The 16,805-nt window shown below is 41.9% G+C and overlaps 1 protein-coding gene across 2 annotated transcripts in view; it reads right to left on the bottom strand.

Annotated features, from left to right (window-relative positions):
* The window catches only part of PTPN14 (protein tyrosine phosphatase non-receptor type 14), a 110,958-nt gene that overhangs the window by 48,894 nt on the left and 45,259 nt on the right, over positions 1-16,805 (bottom strand). For both annotated transcript variants that reach the window (XM_039569730.1, XM_039569731.1), the window contains exon 3: positions 15,688-15,857. In XM_039569730.1, the coding sequence (XP_039425664.1) occupies positions 15,688-15,857 (170 nt within the window). The remainder of the gene's footprint in view (positions 1-15,687; positions 15,858-16,805) is intronic.

The following is a 16,805-nucleotide window of genomic DNA, read 5'->3' as shown; positions in this document are numbered from 1 at the left end:
GAAAAAAGCCATGTATCCATTTGGTTTTGGTTTTAAACACATGCTGAAAGTGTTATTTTTCAACATAACAGTCCTACTGACTTCAGCTAGGCTTGAAAACATGTTCAGCTATGTGCTCATATCTCCTGAACTGAGCAGAATGCTTACATTTGGCTACAGAGATCCAAAGGTAACAGCTCAGGAGACTATTTTTTCTTTTTAGCTTCACTTTCATTTTTGATCGCAAAAGGAAAGAAAAAAAGGTAGAACTGGGTCAGGTATGTGAATTGCAGCAATGCCACATACTGCTTTTGACAACATGGTTGGGGTTTTTTTGAGTGCAAACCCACAATGTCTCCCACAGCTGCTGCCTCCACCTTCACCTTCAGCCAAACATGGTCTTCCCCATTCCCATAGAGGGCTCCAGGGCTCCTCCTCCTTGCCCTGAGCTGTGTGTCCCAGAGGCAGCTACTGCTCTGATAATAAATAATTATTTATTTCTTAAATAATTCATATTTAATGGATAATAAACCAATTCTCCTAGCCAGCACCTGTCCTTTGGTGCTTGACACAAAACATGGGCTCCAACTAAGAACAGGAGCTCCAGCCACATACAGGCCCCACCTCCATACAGGTGCTCACTAAGGTGCCATGGCATGCAGCCTGTGTGTCATTTCCCACTTGGTTAGTCACATCCTCAGAACAGCAGGTCCCACACACACAGAGCAACTCATGCCCCAAGATCTTCAAACAGCATAAACCAAAAAAACCCCTGAAATGGCAGCTGTGAAGATTCATCCTCACAAAGATGCAATAATCAAAAGATAAGCTATGTATGCTGAAGACTGCTTAACCTCCTGGGGGAGAGGAGCACAAAAACCCCTGTTGGTCTTTCCTGATTTGGAACTAGATTTTGGCAAAAATGAGATTAGACCCCGAAAAGTTAAAAATATCTTGTATTTACTTCCTTTATTCATATGTGTTGACTCAGTTCAAAATATGCTGCTCCCTGCCCTGAAAAACAAGGCAGCTAACCTTCAAGCTGTATCTACTGTGGGAAAAGGTGGTTTAAGCTACATATGGAAGCAATATGAGTCAATGGTTTGAAAATTCTCCTGGTAGCCAGCCAGGTTAATGGCCAAGCAGGTTAGAATATCATGCTAAAAAAATGTGGTGAGTTAACCAGAACAAATGTATACTCCAGCTCATACTATGCAGTACTAAAAATAAATAGATAACCTTTCTTTTTTTTTTTTTTTTTTAATGGGGCTTGAGTACAGGCGTAACTATTCTCTGGACCCAAAACAAACACCAAGAGTTCTCATGGCCCCATTCTCTTCTCCTCATTGTGTCAGTCGAAACAATAAAATATAATGTATATCCCCCATAAGTCCCGTTTCATTTTTCAATATATATTTTAAATAGTCTCCTTCCATACAGCTCTAAACTCTGGAATGACTCAAGTCCACCATGTTTTTCTGGTTAAATGTACTGCTGTGCACTGATGCAAAAGCTGAACTGAGTGAGCACATATACCAGTGAACAACCGGCATGCATATGTAAGCATCCAGAAGCACATCACAAAATAATTGCTTTGTGGGTGCAGAGCAGCATGCAAGTGTATTCAGGTGTTACTTTATTTAAAGAGCAAGTGAACACATTCAAACTTACAGAAGAATGTGTGCTTAGCCTGAACTTAACAAAACAAAGTAAAGCTCCGGTGAGCCTGCAGTGAAACCTTGTTCATGAATTTATAGAGCTCATTCCCAAAACCCTATCAGTGAAACCTTTAAGTAGTATCCCAACCTCACATAATCAATGTCTGAGAAAGCTCTATGAATTTAGTGGAATTTTACCTGGTGGGGAGTTAAAATCCAGTCCATTGGCTACTGCCTTTTACAGTAATCTGTCCTGGCAAGAAGAAAACACGGCTTGAAATGTGACACAATGAAGTTGCTGCCTATCTATAGGTCGTCGGTACAACACCTTATATTCCTGTGAAAAGGTTGTTGGAACATCTACATTAGCAGCACTGCCAGCTGAAAAGGAAAACTCAGGTTGCTTCCATCTCCCAGAGACCCCAGTGACCCTAGTGTTTCCAAAGGAATAATTGAAAACAGTCACCCCACACCTCAGTAAATCATGCAACAAAACCACAGCCCAGGAAGTTGTAACATCCCAGTGAATGCGACCCTGCAAAAGTGAACACAGCTCTGATAACAACGGGATGTTGCCAGGGAAATATGTGAATCAGTGCCCTGCTGGGTGGGTAAAACAGATCCATTTCATGAAATGAATAATTATTCTTTGTAAAAGCTTCAAAAACAGCTGAAGATATCAAGTGCAAAAGCAGCTGCCAAAGATAAAACAGTGGCCCAGTAAACATCTCACTGCACAGGAATCTGCCATCTTCCGACACTGAGATTTCTGCCAAATTCTTGTTGAGATTCTCAGCTGCATAAGGGCCTCCACACAAATGCCTCTTTTAAACACATTTGGAGACTTCAGGGTTGTACTGACATCCAACTGCAGCTCCTTTAGTGCTACACCCTGCCAGCAAGGCAAAAAAAAAAAATACAGATACTCACATCACTGAAAAAGGTAAGTTTAGAACTAAGTTTTCATGGTTTGTCTCAGCTATAAGAGAAGGGAAAAAGTTTGCTCCAGCCTGCAGTACAAGCTTTGACATTGAATTAATTTAATTGAAGACTGGCAGTGCTACCGTAACCAAGATCTCCACTGTCTTAATTTAAAAAGCAGATAGAAATCCCAATCAAAACTCACAGATCTGTTTGCTCATATGCTGCTGCTGTTAGTGGCTTGACCCTCTTCCTGATGCTGTAGAAAAATTTCAGACATCTATCTGGGACTTCTAAATAGAAGACCAATGATCCACTGCTCCCTTTTCAAAACACACAGTAGGAAAGAGAGAATGAATCATCTGCAGAAAGTGATGCACAACAGAGGAATCCTGAATCACACAGTGGAAATGCCCATTTCTTCTCACTGATTACACAGGAAGTCTGGAGCAACCTTCACTCTTTAAGGCTCCCTCAGGAGCAGCAACATGACTGAAGCAGGATTGGCGTGTCACGAAGAGTTTATGCAGTACATCCCCTAGCAGTCTGCACTTCCCTGAGGAGAAACTGCTAAGTCCCTGTTACTGCATTATATGGGAAGACAAACAGAAGAATACCAGCCCCAGCCTAGGTAATGCAGACATCTGTCCAAACCAGTGCCTTAAACCACCCTGGGAGACAAGTCCAAAGCATGTGCCAGTGTGTGAGGTGCAGCAGAATATCCACCCCGTGCACAGTGCTCCTTAATGAGTGGGAAACCTCCCTCTGCAGTGACACACATTGCTGCTACACCCGGAGGGAAAAAAGAGGCCGCCAAGCAGCTTGCAATAGTCTGAATGGCAAAGGCAGTGAGTGGCTCAGTTCCTAAACTAGAGGAGGAATTATCCTTTTCACCTTCATTTAAGGCGATGCAAAACCGCTGATGGGCACTTCTGTGACTCAAGCAGCTAGGGATGACAAGTGTTGTCCCTTTTTCTACTTTTCTTATCCTTTCTCCTTTAAACTAAAACATTGACGCTAACATCTTTTTTTGTAAATCTCTCTATTTGCTTTTAGTTGCATCTGTCTGGTTTAAAGACACAACAATACACTAAGAACTTTCAGGGAACAAAATCTTTCATAACTGATTCTATTGAGAGCATTCCACCAGCAGGGGCTTTTTCATTAAGTTTATAGAAACCTCCCCAATTTGTGGATGCAAACCCCCTGTCCACCATGGTGATGGCAGCACGCTCCCATCAGTCAGGAAACATTAGACTTGAATTTCCAGTCTAGAGAATATTATTTCTATTTAGAAATAAAACTATAATGACACAAAATCTGCTCTTTGTTTGTCATTTTGTACCTCTGCATCCTGTCTTAGGCCTGACACAGTCCTTGAGAGTAAATACCTAGGTGAAGGTTTCTTGTAGAGTTTACAAGCGGAAGTAGATCTAGCAAGGCTATGTTGTTAAATACAACTTTTGACACAACCTCCATCTGTGCAAGCAGAAGGGAACTCTCACAGGGGATCCAATGCTGGTCAGCACCAGTGTGCCACGATCTTCCTAGAAAGAGTGTCCTGCAAAGAACAACTCTTCCAGGAGTGATGACAGAGCTCCCTGGGCAGCAGGGGATTTCAGCAAGTGTAGCACCTTCTCAGCTACAAGCGATTCCAGCTCTTGTGATTCAGCTCCCCGTGAAATCACCCAAGGCAAACCCGGGGACAGAGAGACAGGAGCCTCGTATGGCAATTCCACAGAGGTGGCTTTCATTGTCCAGCAGCCCCTGTGAAGGGGAGGCCATGGACAAAGGCTCCCTCATCAGGGGCAGAAACGGGGCTTTTTATGGGAAAGGCAGGGGGTGGGGTAGAAACCAACTAGCCAACTGGGTACAGGCTATTGCCATATAGAAACAAGGCATGCTGGGGGTGGTTCACTTTCTCACCATGACCCGAGGAAGGTTACTTATCTCTGGGAGAGTCTTTTTGCCCTCAGGCCTCTCTCCTCCAAGGGAATGCAGAGGGCTCTTGTGCCAAGGGCTCCCAGCCCTCCACAGGTAACTATCCCTACACTCATCCTCCCGCCTCAAGACACTGCAGTTCAAAGAAAGCAAGATGCCATTTTCCACTTCATTCCAAAAAGTAGGTTAAGTTGCAGTTTTCATGAGGTTCTACTGCCAATTACAGCAAGATTTAAAATATTTTTCAGCACTGTTTAACCAGCTACTAACACAGAACAAGCAAAAGGGACACATTCAGATCATGCAAGCAGACTTTCAATAGATTTTCCATTAAATACACACACACGGAATGGATACTGCTAGCAGTACAGCTAGAGACATGCAACCGTGTGTGTGTGTGGCACTAGGAAATCTAACAGGAAAAAGCCACGCAGCAGGAAAAGCAGGATTTAAACAGAAGATAACTCCAGGTTATCACAGTGATCCACCTAACACAAGTGCTTATCACCAAGCAGCAGTGAGGACAGCTTCCTCAGAGGCGGAGAAACAAAAAGCAGCAGGTGTGACTCATCCAAACACAGCTCCATACACAAAGCAAGCTCCTCACTTATGAAAGCAAAAGACCAGATTACTAGCCTCAGCACTATTTCAACTGTCAGATATCACAAAATAAATATATAGGCCACTCAAATTGTTTTTGTTTCCTTGCAGGAAGGCAGAAGAACTTTTTCTCCTGCAACAGAAGCTGGTTAGACCTTCAAAGCAAGTTTCAAAATGCTTAATATATTTCCTTCTCTTTAAGGATTATAAAATGTCTCAAGTACTAGGTTCAGTCTCATGGACCCTCAGCTCTTCGTTCTGGAATTAAGGTTCAATCCTGACAGTCTATGTAATCAAGACACATTTTTAAGACAGTGGTTTGCAGCCGTGTCCTATCATACCCAGTCACTTCCTCTGGTGACCAGGAACAGGACATGAGGAAACAGAATGAAGCTGCCTTAGGGGAAGTACTTACACTGGGATTGTGAGACAGGGACAAAGCAGGGCCTGTTGTGGTAAGACAAGGGGCAATGTTTTTAAACTAAAAGAGGGTAGATTTAGTCTAGACATAATGAAGAAATTATTTACAGTGAGAGTGGTGAAGTGAGAGTGGTGGAACAGGTTGCCCAGAGAGATGGTGAATGTCCCATCCCTAGAAACATTCAAGATCAGATGGAATGGAGCTCTGGGCATCCTGACCTAGATACTCATTGCAGGGAGGTTGGACTAGATGACTTCTAAAGGTCACTTCCAATGCAAATTATTTCATCATTCTTCTGTGATTCCAAGTTCAGATTGGACATGAGGAAATGGTTCTTCACCCATAGACTAGAACAGGCTCTCAAGGAAAGTGACTACAGTACCGGTCTGAATGATGCTTTAAATCATGATTTATTTTTAGGTAGTCCAGCCAGAAGCAGGGAGTTGGGCTCAGTGATTGTTATGGGCCCCTTCCAATGTGAATGATTCTGTGATTCAGTGAATCCTCTTCTGTCCTGTTGCACATATCCACATTTTCTATCTGGCTCCTGATGCACTTTTGAAATGGATGCACAAGTACTGTACTGTCATCTCTGACGTTTCATAGGCCACATACCAATCCCCCTCAAAGCTATACTATTATTGAAGAATGATACTCCTTTGGTAAAGCTAGGTGTTCCTTTTCCTTCTGGTTTTTGAGAGCTATAGAGTATTTGGAGTCATACCTTTCATGCCTTTCTTTACTTGCTCATTACCAGTCCAGTTTGAGTTGTGTTTTGAACATAAAAAAATTCCAGACTGAAATTCCTATCATTACCTCATTTCAAGAGCTGCAAAGTTTAGGGAAAAGCCTAACATAATAAAAGTCTCAAACACAGACAATAACACGGCTATATTGTACCCAGCTGCAGAATTCTTCTTAAAAATCTGAATCATTCATGGTTGTCAACCATGGTAAAAGCCATCCACATTGCTTATCCAACATCAAGGTTCAGCCAGTGTCTCCAACAGCACACGTGCCCAGGTGGACAAGAAAAGGAGATCCAAAGTACTTTTTCCCAAGTGCAAATGCCTCCACTATCATAACTGGCATGGAAGGATTCAACCTGGACTACCTAAGACCAGAGAGGAAGCCCCCTCACCTTGTGTCTATCATTACTAGTTGAGAAGAACAGAACCAAAGAATGTAATCTTTACTTCCCTTTAAAAGGGCCCAATAAAAAAAGCCTAGGTTACTCCAAAAGTATGTGTTCTTCTAAAAGTGAATGTAGAAATAGCTCCCATCAGGAAAGCAATGTTAGAACACATGACTAAGCCGCAGAACATAAAATTAGTATTATTTCCTTATGATCAGATATAAATGTGAATCTGCCTAATGCCAAGGCATTCCTGTTGCAACATTTCTAACCATCACAGCCACTGCCTTCAAAACACAGTAAAGCAAGAATGAAGGCTGGAAGTATCCTACACTGTATTTATAGTTATGCAACACTATTTTTTAGAGTTGCTACATATGTACTGCCCAACCACATACATGAAAACACATTCACTTTCTGGTCTAAAAGCACAGTATAATGTAATAGATTAGATCTAAGCGTCAACAGTTTCTTAAAATATCTGGCACAAAGAGCTCAGCTTTCAATAACCAACACACAGAGAACAAGCTCCCCATTCACTGAAGAAAGTCAGCTGGGAGAAATGTTTGCCCTCCTCAGCAAATATTTTATAAACAGGGAATTAATGTTGAATCTTAGGTCTGCCTTGAAGGAGTTCTTACTTTTAAGTCAAAGTTTAAACATCCACTAAAATACACATCCAAAAAGAACCAACTCAAAAATATTACTGAAAAGCAAAACAACACATATGCTGCAATAATATGAACACAAGAAGACCCAGGCAAATATTGCACATTATTTGTTGTTGCTGTCCTCTAAATACAACATGAAAGCTAATTAAGTATCAGGGTGTTTACAGTGAAGCAGGTACAAGCCTAACATGTGTTTTATGCTGCAGTAGCCACTAATATTAAAAAAGTCTAATAATTAAAACAAAACAATAAAACCATCAAAGGAGCATCAAAACACAAATATCCCAGACTGTCTAAGCCTGGGTGGCCACCCAGGGCTCTTAGGACTCATCCAGCTTGCACACAGTTCCAGAGCTGCTCCCTTGTCTGGGCAACAAGAGCCCAAATTCCTGCAGCTGGAAGGAAAGGAACAGAAAAGAAAAGAAAAAAAAAAGCCTGACATTTCCAAGTTGCTTCATGACCCACCCACAATCTTGTCCAACAAAAGAGAGCTGAGATCCCTGAGGACACAGGACTCCCTGGCTCCACTTAGCAATGAATCCCAGAGCTTGCCTTTCTCCCAGCTTTGGGAGATGGGGTGCAGTTCCAGTCGTGAGACAATCAGTCTGAGGACCCTGAACAAGACTGGGGCCTGTATGGTCATGCAGGCTGTTAACAGCTATCTAAAACCAAGGGAATTCTGTTCCAGCAAAAATTTATTTGCCTCATGTCAATTCATAAAATTTCAGCTCCAGAGTTCCTACTGCTTCCTCTAGAAGATCTCGCCATGAGATCCTACAAATACTCTCATGAATAAGATACTTCTATTAGTACTTGTTCCAACTCTTCTTTTGCTGTCTTTCAATACTCAGCAACTACCTACAGCACCCTCTATTAGTTCTCCTATTTAAACAGTAAAGAAACAGTACCACCACATATGGGTCAGCTGGCACCCCATGCCCTGTCACAGTTGTTTCACACCATTCCTCTGCAGAAACATATCCAGTAATTTGACTCTCCAAATCATTTAGCTGAGAACAAAAGCTTTGATGGGATTCATGGGATTAAATTATCTTCCATTTCTAAGGTCTCCCATTCTTATACACCACCCTGTCCTTTTCTGTTCATTTGATACAGCTTCCATGTATAGCAGTAACTGTTTTAATTCATGTGAATCATTTAAAATTGCAGTCCATTGACCCAAAGTTCTCTATAAAATATATATGTATATAATGATAAAGCGGGAAATATTCTAGTAGAAGAAAGAAGCTGCACTGGTTTATACTACACAAGGGTCCAGCCCAATTTAAGAAACAACAGGAACTGACAAACCTTTTAACTGGAAATAGTTAAAAACACAGGACTCTTGTGACCATTAATATCATATTTATGTTGGAGAGAACACTGTTGCTTCTTAGTGAAGAGGAGGTTCATCATCTTTCCAGCTGGGCAAGCCACACAGCTGTTTCTGGTGCCAAGAGGGAGGGCTGTGTGTGTCAGGGCCTTTCCTGTGTGGTGTGAGCGAGCTGATCAGCACAAGCACCATGGCCATGACACTTCCCAGAAAAGCAGGCATTGAGTGTAATGATTTTTCTGGAAACTACATAGCCTGCCTCCAGATAACATCTTTCCAAGACAGCAGGCATGCTCTGAAAACATGTGTTGGTAAGGACACCATAAACACAAACTGACAAAAGGCTCCTAGGAAGATACAAATTCGGACAAAGCAGTGAGACATCTGCTCTCTGAAAACTAAACTTTTTTCCTCTGTTACTCTGTTACACACCAGTAGCACTGAAGGGTTAAATTCTGACTTAAATTTCCAGGTTTAAGAGACCAACTGGACTTTTTTTGTTTTAAACACTCCACCTTCCCATTTGCCATGTATCACTCAGTTCTCTCTCATTTACCAATCCACTCAACTAAACCACACATCTCTCTTCTCCTCTCATCCTCCATGCTATTCTTCTGTACTTTCACAGAAAATTTTTTACGTGTCAGTACATTTTTGAGAACCACTGGCATTAAAAAAATCCTATGGGTCTATCTGAGGTGTAGTAACAAGCACGGCCACACAACCAGTCACAGTCCTCGCTTCAGGCAAGCGCAGTCCAGGATGTCTGGAACAAATCTGATTGTACACATTGTGCTGTTTACTCCAGCACAGTGTGATATTCAAAATAATTATTTTGGACAATGAAGCCAAACCAACTACCACGAGCTCAAAAGTACACAGAGAGTCTTCTGCAGCCACCAGCTGCAGGTGTGACCAACCATAAAAAGCAGCCTCATGTACTTGTTACATGTACATGTTACATCCTTAACAACCAAAGAGTTCCACTTCACTGAGCTTGCCACAAAACCAGGCTGGCACAGGAGGATATGTGATATCCAGCCTTAACACAAATTAAAAGCACAGTGTAAGGAGCAGTGACTAGCAGAAAAGACAGCGGTGACTGGTAGAAATCTGCAGCTGATTGGACTTGTATTAAAAGCTAGCTACACAGGAGGAGGTGAAACTTTAGCTTTTTCAAAAAAAAAAAAAAAAAAAAAGAAAGCACAGCAGACTAAAAGCAAAGATAAGCTCAAGTAGGCAAGACATTTAACAAGAACTTTTTTGAGGGGAAAGAAAAAGATCCAGCATTTGTTAAAACAGATTTGCGAAAACATTTTTCCCTGTAAATATGAAGCACTCAATCACTAATTTTTCCCCTCTAATTTATTCTCACACAATTTAAAAATTCATACAGTCCTAGAGTCTGTACCTCTTTATGCTTTAGAAGAAACTTCTGCTTAAAAAGGTCTTCACCTAACACTTGCAGAAAAATAAAGAAAGGGAAAGGCTGGGAACTGCAAAGAAGAAATATTTCCTTAAAAGACAAACAAAAAAACAGCTACAAGAAATGGTGAAGAAAAGGGCATGGCAGAAAAATAACAGAGAAAATAAAAGTTCACTTAGTTAAAAGAGGGTAAGGTTGAGGCTGAATTTTCACAGACCATTCAGAAAAGAGGCCTGGGAGCCACAGGCTCTAATTTTCCACCTGCGAACACATTCATTCCCACACGTCGCAGGTGCAGCCATCCTATTCCAAACACTGTTTCCTTTCACAGGAAAGCTGTACAGCACGTTCTTCTGGGGAAATGCAGAGCTGACAGCTGAACTTGGGGCAGAAGCCCAATGCAGCACAGTGCAGATGCTGGAACATGTCCTTCCCTACAGAGTCATGCATGCCAGACCCACCATGCAGAGTACCATGGGGACCCAGCTCCACGGGGGTACCCACACTAGGAACTGCTCTCGCTTCCAGGACTATGTCCCAGTCTGCAACAGCACAAAAGCCACTGGATATCACTGAGTACAGAGCACCCAGTAAGATACCAAAAACTTCTTCCAGGAAAGAAAGAAGAAAACCAGACTAAAGCACACCTTTATTCCTTCACAGGAGGCACAGCAGTATCACGTACTAAGAAAGAGTTACTGTGGGGAGCGAAATGTGACTTCAGTCTTCCCTTAGAACTGTGGGAAGGGGGAAAAGAAAAAGGCCCTGGATTGTCTGATAATTGTGCAGAAAGCAGCATTGCACCCACATTTTCAGAAAGCCGCAGGAGCGTGTGGGTTCTCTGTTTTTGGAACAAGAGCACAGTGAAAGTAAGCTTGTTTACTTTAGACACTGTACAAAGACTTTTTTTTTAAATAAATGCTTGAAAGGATGCCTCCTCTCTGAGGAGTTAGCAGAAAATAAAAGGCAGATTTATATGTCTAATCTATGCAAATATCTACTCTAGAGGGCATCACAAAGACTGCTTTATATCAGACAGTATGCAGATCCCAGGTGCTTTAAATATGCCAAAAGCATGCGCAGCATCTCCATCTGCGATGGCAGCTCACTGAGAACAGCTGGATGACTAAAGAGGTTGTCTAAGTAGCCTTCCATGAAAAATGCTTTTTGTTAATGTGCCAATCCCCATACTCCCACCCAAATTACTCCTGCTGTAACTGCCGTTGAGTCTGAAGAGGGATTTTTGTGGTTGTTGTTTGGTTGGTTTTTTTAATTCTGTTTATCACAAACTCTTCTAGAAATTTTCCAATTGTAGCAATAATAACATGGTGAAAACTCCTACTGACACCTTAAGGAATTATCATGATGTTTTAATTAATCTGTGGAAATGGAAAACGTGTGGGACTGGGCACCAGTAGAATGTCATGACCAGCGGCCAGGGAGATGCTGTAGTCACTGAGATTTTGGGAGAGACAGGATTAAGAGCAGGGAATATATACAGATGAGAGCCTCAACTCAAGAGAAAAGAAACAGAGTAGAAAGAGTAGGGAAATAAGAGGGTAGGAAATAACTCTCCTAGGAGAAGGCTTAATGCCAGGAGTACAATGCTATTGCACTGCAACTAAGGCATAGCAATAATATTTATGTCATGGCCACTACCAGAAAGAAAAGACAGGCACTTTACAACTGGTGTCTGCTTTCTGTACGTTTCCCTGGGACATCCTTGGGAAGCATCCATCACAGGTCAGGAAACATGACTGCCCTGAGTAGCCCCTGCCTTTGCATTCAAAACCACAAATTGAACAAGACTGACAATGTCCTGCAGGTGCTTCCTACCCTGTCCCAGTGATTAACTTCATCCAAAGAGAAAAAAAAACTCCACACCACTAATACCTTCATCTTTAGGCAAGTGTCAGTTTTGTAGCAAAGAAGGAAAGAACTGCAAGCCAGGGTCAGATCTGACCTACTAAAACAATTAATGTGCTCCCCAGAGTACTCTTTGCCTCATCTTTTCTTGCAGGTCTCAGAGGTTGGCTTCAAAGAGCTTAAGAGCTAAATAAACTGCTTTGACAGCCTTGTCTTTTCATTTTCTTTACCACAGGCCGTCTCTCATATTATCAGAAACACCTCTCACAAATTAGCTACAGTCATCCCACAAGAAGACATGGCAAAACTTGTGTTTATATGACAGGTGCCTGCAGCTCCACAGGTCCTCAATAACCAGTTACATGGTCAGCACCCATCCACAATTTGGAATTATGAGGTCATTTGGGCACAAACTGAAATACAAGGCATGCCTTCTAAACATAAACACCCTCCTTTATTGCAAGGGTGACTGAACACCCTAGATTTCCCAGAGTAGGTGCGGAATGTCTCCCTCCATGAATATATTCCATACCAAAGGGGAAGTGGTCCTAGAGCAATCTCCTCTAGTTGACCTTGCTCTGAGCAGACAATCTCCAGAGATACCTTCCAACCTCAACCATTCTGCAACTGCTGCTTGCTTTTCACTGCAGTAAATCACCTGACCCTCCCACACTCTGACACCCTGCGAGAGCCAGCAGTGACTCCTCACTACACTGCCATTCCACTCCTCTCCCAGCACATCACATGTGGGCAGGTTTCCACCGAGTCTGTCCAGCACTGTCGGACACAGTGCTCGGGGCAGTGTTACTCATCTGTACTTCTGCCTCCTTCTGACACTTGGCTTGTCAATACAGGAGGTTACCAGAGAAACCACAAAGAGCTCCTGACCACTACCAACACCTGCAGGCAGTTAAAATCCAGTGGCCTGGAGGCATAATTAGCATTTCCTACTTCCAGCAGTAATGGTAAGATGTAAAGGAGTTATAATTTTGTAAATACTGTCCTATTGGTAACAGGCTTCTTCCTGTTGGTCCCAGCCACCAAACAACAGCCAAACACAAAATGGTTCACATACTGTTTTAAAGAGTCAGATGATCTTTCAAATAAAATTATTAAGGAACACCACCTCAGAGCCAGTGACCAACACCCTAAGTAATGCTCCTCTCAACCAACAAAGCCTGAAAGACTTGGACCATTTTCCCTTTTTGCGATGACAGTATGTGAGGCACAAGAGGTTGCAGTCACTGGGAACAGGAAGAAGTATTCAATTTGGCGACAAATTTCTCAAAATCAGCTATCAAGTCTATAATCCTACAGATCAGAGGCAGAGTAAACCAGCTCAGGAAACCAACTCCCTAGTTTTTGAATACTTGTGCATTATGTCAGTGTTTGCTGAAGCATTCTCAGAAGACTTCATCATCTTCAAGGAATATTAATCAACCCTGGAAACCCTCGAGTCTACAATTAACTAAAAGCTTAGGCTGAGAGATGGGTTTCACCTCCAGCTCCAAACACAGCCAGGCAAGCTCAGGGCTGGAGATGTTTCCACTTAGAGAAGGTTACAGAGGTGACAGGTTCACTGCTGGCTGTACTGTCATCACCTCTGCAGCTTTGGCCTTTGGTGATGGTTGCGTTTTGGGGTTGGGTTTGTTTGTGGTGGTTCTGCAGCCTCCCAGAAGGGGATGAAGTGTCTCATCACAAGTTCTGCATTTCAGACAGATTTGTCATTTGTACCTAAATATAAGTCAAATACATAGGCACTGAGTGGGTGAGTCCAGTGCCTACCTCAACATCACATGTAATCGTATCACGATCAAGTCTAATCCTAGAAGCAGCCAGTGTCAAAAAAAGCCAAATGTTTAATCAGTTTACCAAGAGCAAACAAAGCCAAAAAACCCCCTTACAGGCCCACATCCATCTGTCCATCTAATCAGGTTTTAAACTAAGCCTTTCTCAGCCATTTGTTTCAAAAGAATCCTCCATGTCCCCACCATTGCTTCAAACATGAATCTACCTATTGCACAGTTGAAGGCTTGCTGCCATCACACCATCTACAGTGCAGCAATTCCACTCCGCGAAACAAACAAACAAATCTATAAACAGGCTATTCTATATCTGAAATCCTCTAGGAAACTGCTGCCTTTGCTACACACATTTAAAGAAACATAAAAGGCACTTATAAGACTCTGCAGCTTATGTTATCAATCACTTCAGAAAGAAAAACAATTCAGCAGCCACTCCAATAGAGAGTGCTGTGAAGTTCAATTGTCACTGAAATGCTTTGTTATTACCAACCTGGGCAGAATGAGCAAATACACCTCTGCAGGTGAGCTATGAATGAGCAATCAGCACTGCAGGCTGCAGCTTGAAGAGATAATAGCATCCAAGTAGCTACAATGCTTCCTTGCACACAACTAGGCCAGGACTGGGCTGACAAATTGAGCAACAACATTTCAGACATTCCGTCTGCACATTAAAATAATTCTGAAGGAAAAGGTACTGAGGCTTCCCTCTCCCAGCACGTGCAAAGCAGGAACACACAGATACAGACAAGCATCAGTATTTGGTCTGTTCTCAGAGAAACTGAGGTTTTATGATGCTTTTATCCCACTCTTTGGCAAGAATTCAGCATACACAGTAGTCAAAGGGTGGCTTGACAGCTGCCATTTCAAGAAACAACTTTTTCACATCCTACCAACGTCAACTCTCCAGTTCAGTGTCAAAGAAAGATCCTTTAAAATACACAATCTGCAATATAAAAAATGCTTCATGTCTTGCACGCCTTCTAGAACTAAGGCCACTCTTTCTCCACTATTTATATTTCTTTTCTTAGTTATTATGACCATGTGCTGAATTCCAGGTTTTCAGCAACAGCACGTTTTTTTCAGTGGCAAAGTTTCTGCCACGCTGAAGCCTTCACCCACTTATTCCAGGCTTTACCTTTAGTTGTGCTGATACAACTTTGCTCTAGACTAGATAAATGAAATAATTTTGGTTAAAAAGAAAACAATTCCACCCCTTTTAAAGTGAGGTGGGCTTTTTTCTCCTCACTCCCTTTTTTGTATTATTAAATTTCAATATAGCACAGATGTGCAAAAACCACACAGTGATGTGGTTTACAAAAATAGCCCCTGAAAACAGTTGTATTGTTACACAGAGCTCTGAATAAAAGAGTAATTCCCACTGAAGTTGTTTGCAAAGGTACACCCTGATCATAATTAAAACACTAATGCCCTCTTAACAGTTTTAATCTTTTTGTGAAGCATAAGGGAAAATCAGGAGTGGGATGAGCAAAACTTGGGGAAAAAAATGCCAAAGTTCACTTTCACCAAAGCACACGTAGGCTTAAGAATAATAAACTAAAACTCTATATAGAGGTCCTTTGTCTGTGGCTTCCTTTTCATCAGTAGAAAGTTACAGAAGAAAAAGCATGGTCCTTTTTAAATTTATGTCAGATTTTCAAACATACAACTATTACTCCCATTTTTTCCCTGCAGTTGGTCATGCACATTCAGTGGGACAACTTTTTTTTTCCTCTTCCCAAGCAGACATAATCAAATGGTGACTTCTCCCACTTTTTCCCATTTGGGCAATCATCAGGAAAGGAAATAACCAGAGGACACCTGAGCAAATACTGAATGCCAGAAAGAGAGCAACTGTTTCTCTCAGTGGCTCTATCACAGACCCATTCTCTCCCAGCTCTGTTGCAATAGTGCGAACAGAGGGAAGCACGTACCTTGTTACCTCCTGCTGCAGTCGGGAAACACTGGGCACATAGAACATAACCCCAAAGAAAAGCAAAGGCTCATTGGCAAATTTGTCCAGCTGCTTCTTCAGAGGCTTTTCCAGTTCAACCCAGCGGTCTTGCTGGCTCTTGCTGAGAAACCAAAGGCCGAAGTAGTGAGTCTAGATAAAGAAACAAATTAGTGTCAGTTTACCTTTGCCAGCTAGATCACTCACACAATGTCACAAATGCAAGAAAGAACAGATGGCATTGTGTACAATTTTCCATATGTAAAATCAGAGTAATTTCTTTTTTACTGCCCTTTTTTGTAGGACAATTTTGAAGACGATGACAAAATATTGCAATATACTTCATGGAGCACTATCTGCCTCCTACCATCTCTCCCAAATGCATATTGAAGAGCTCTACCTGACATTGTGGCACAGGTGACATAAATGATTTACAGAAAGTGTCTTTGTTTTCCTAAGGGACACCTGTGCTTTGTGAACAGACAGCAAACACTAAGTCTGAATTAAAGTGCAAAGGCTTCATGAGACTCTGGATCAGGAGCACCGCACGCAAAGGACAAGGACTCTTCCAACTACAAAAAATAAAGAATGCAAACCCACATGCATGTGTCAAAATATACTGACCAATAGTAGAACCGTTTACCCAACACAGAACATGTTTACTTTTCTATTTTTTAATGCACTCACAACATTTTATGACAGACAAGTACACACTTAGAATGTGCATATCACATACAAGTTGTTTGCTCTAGGCTCTACAGAAATACCAGGTTGGAAACCTCAGCTGTTTCCTGCCCATGGCTGTAGTAGCCACCATATGAGCCACATGGGACTGCTGCTGGTGAAGAGGAATCAAGACAGAACAGTGCTCAGAACTATAGCTTCAAATACTACAAGCTGGCACTAAAGCAGCAGAAGGAATAGTCAACCCAACATGAAGGATTTTATTGAAAAACACTTAAACATCAAGTACTATGACTACAGATCTGAAGAAAAAGTGAAAAACGTTGTAACAGACAAATTGCAGATGTTAAACTTTGCAAAATCCACCATGAACAGTCTGTTTCATGCTGGTAAGGAGGTTTCTACAAAAACCATTGC

Source organism: Corvus cornix, chromosome 3 (assembly GCF_000738735.6).
Source record: "Corvus cornix cornix isolate S_Up_H32 chromosome 3, ASM73873v5, whole genome shotgun sequence".
NCBI classification, from domain to species: Eukaryota; Metazoa; Chordata; class Aves; order Passeriformes; family Corvidae; genus Corvus; species Corvus cornix.
This window is presented reverse-complemented; position numbering and strand designations above follow the sequence as displayed.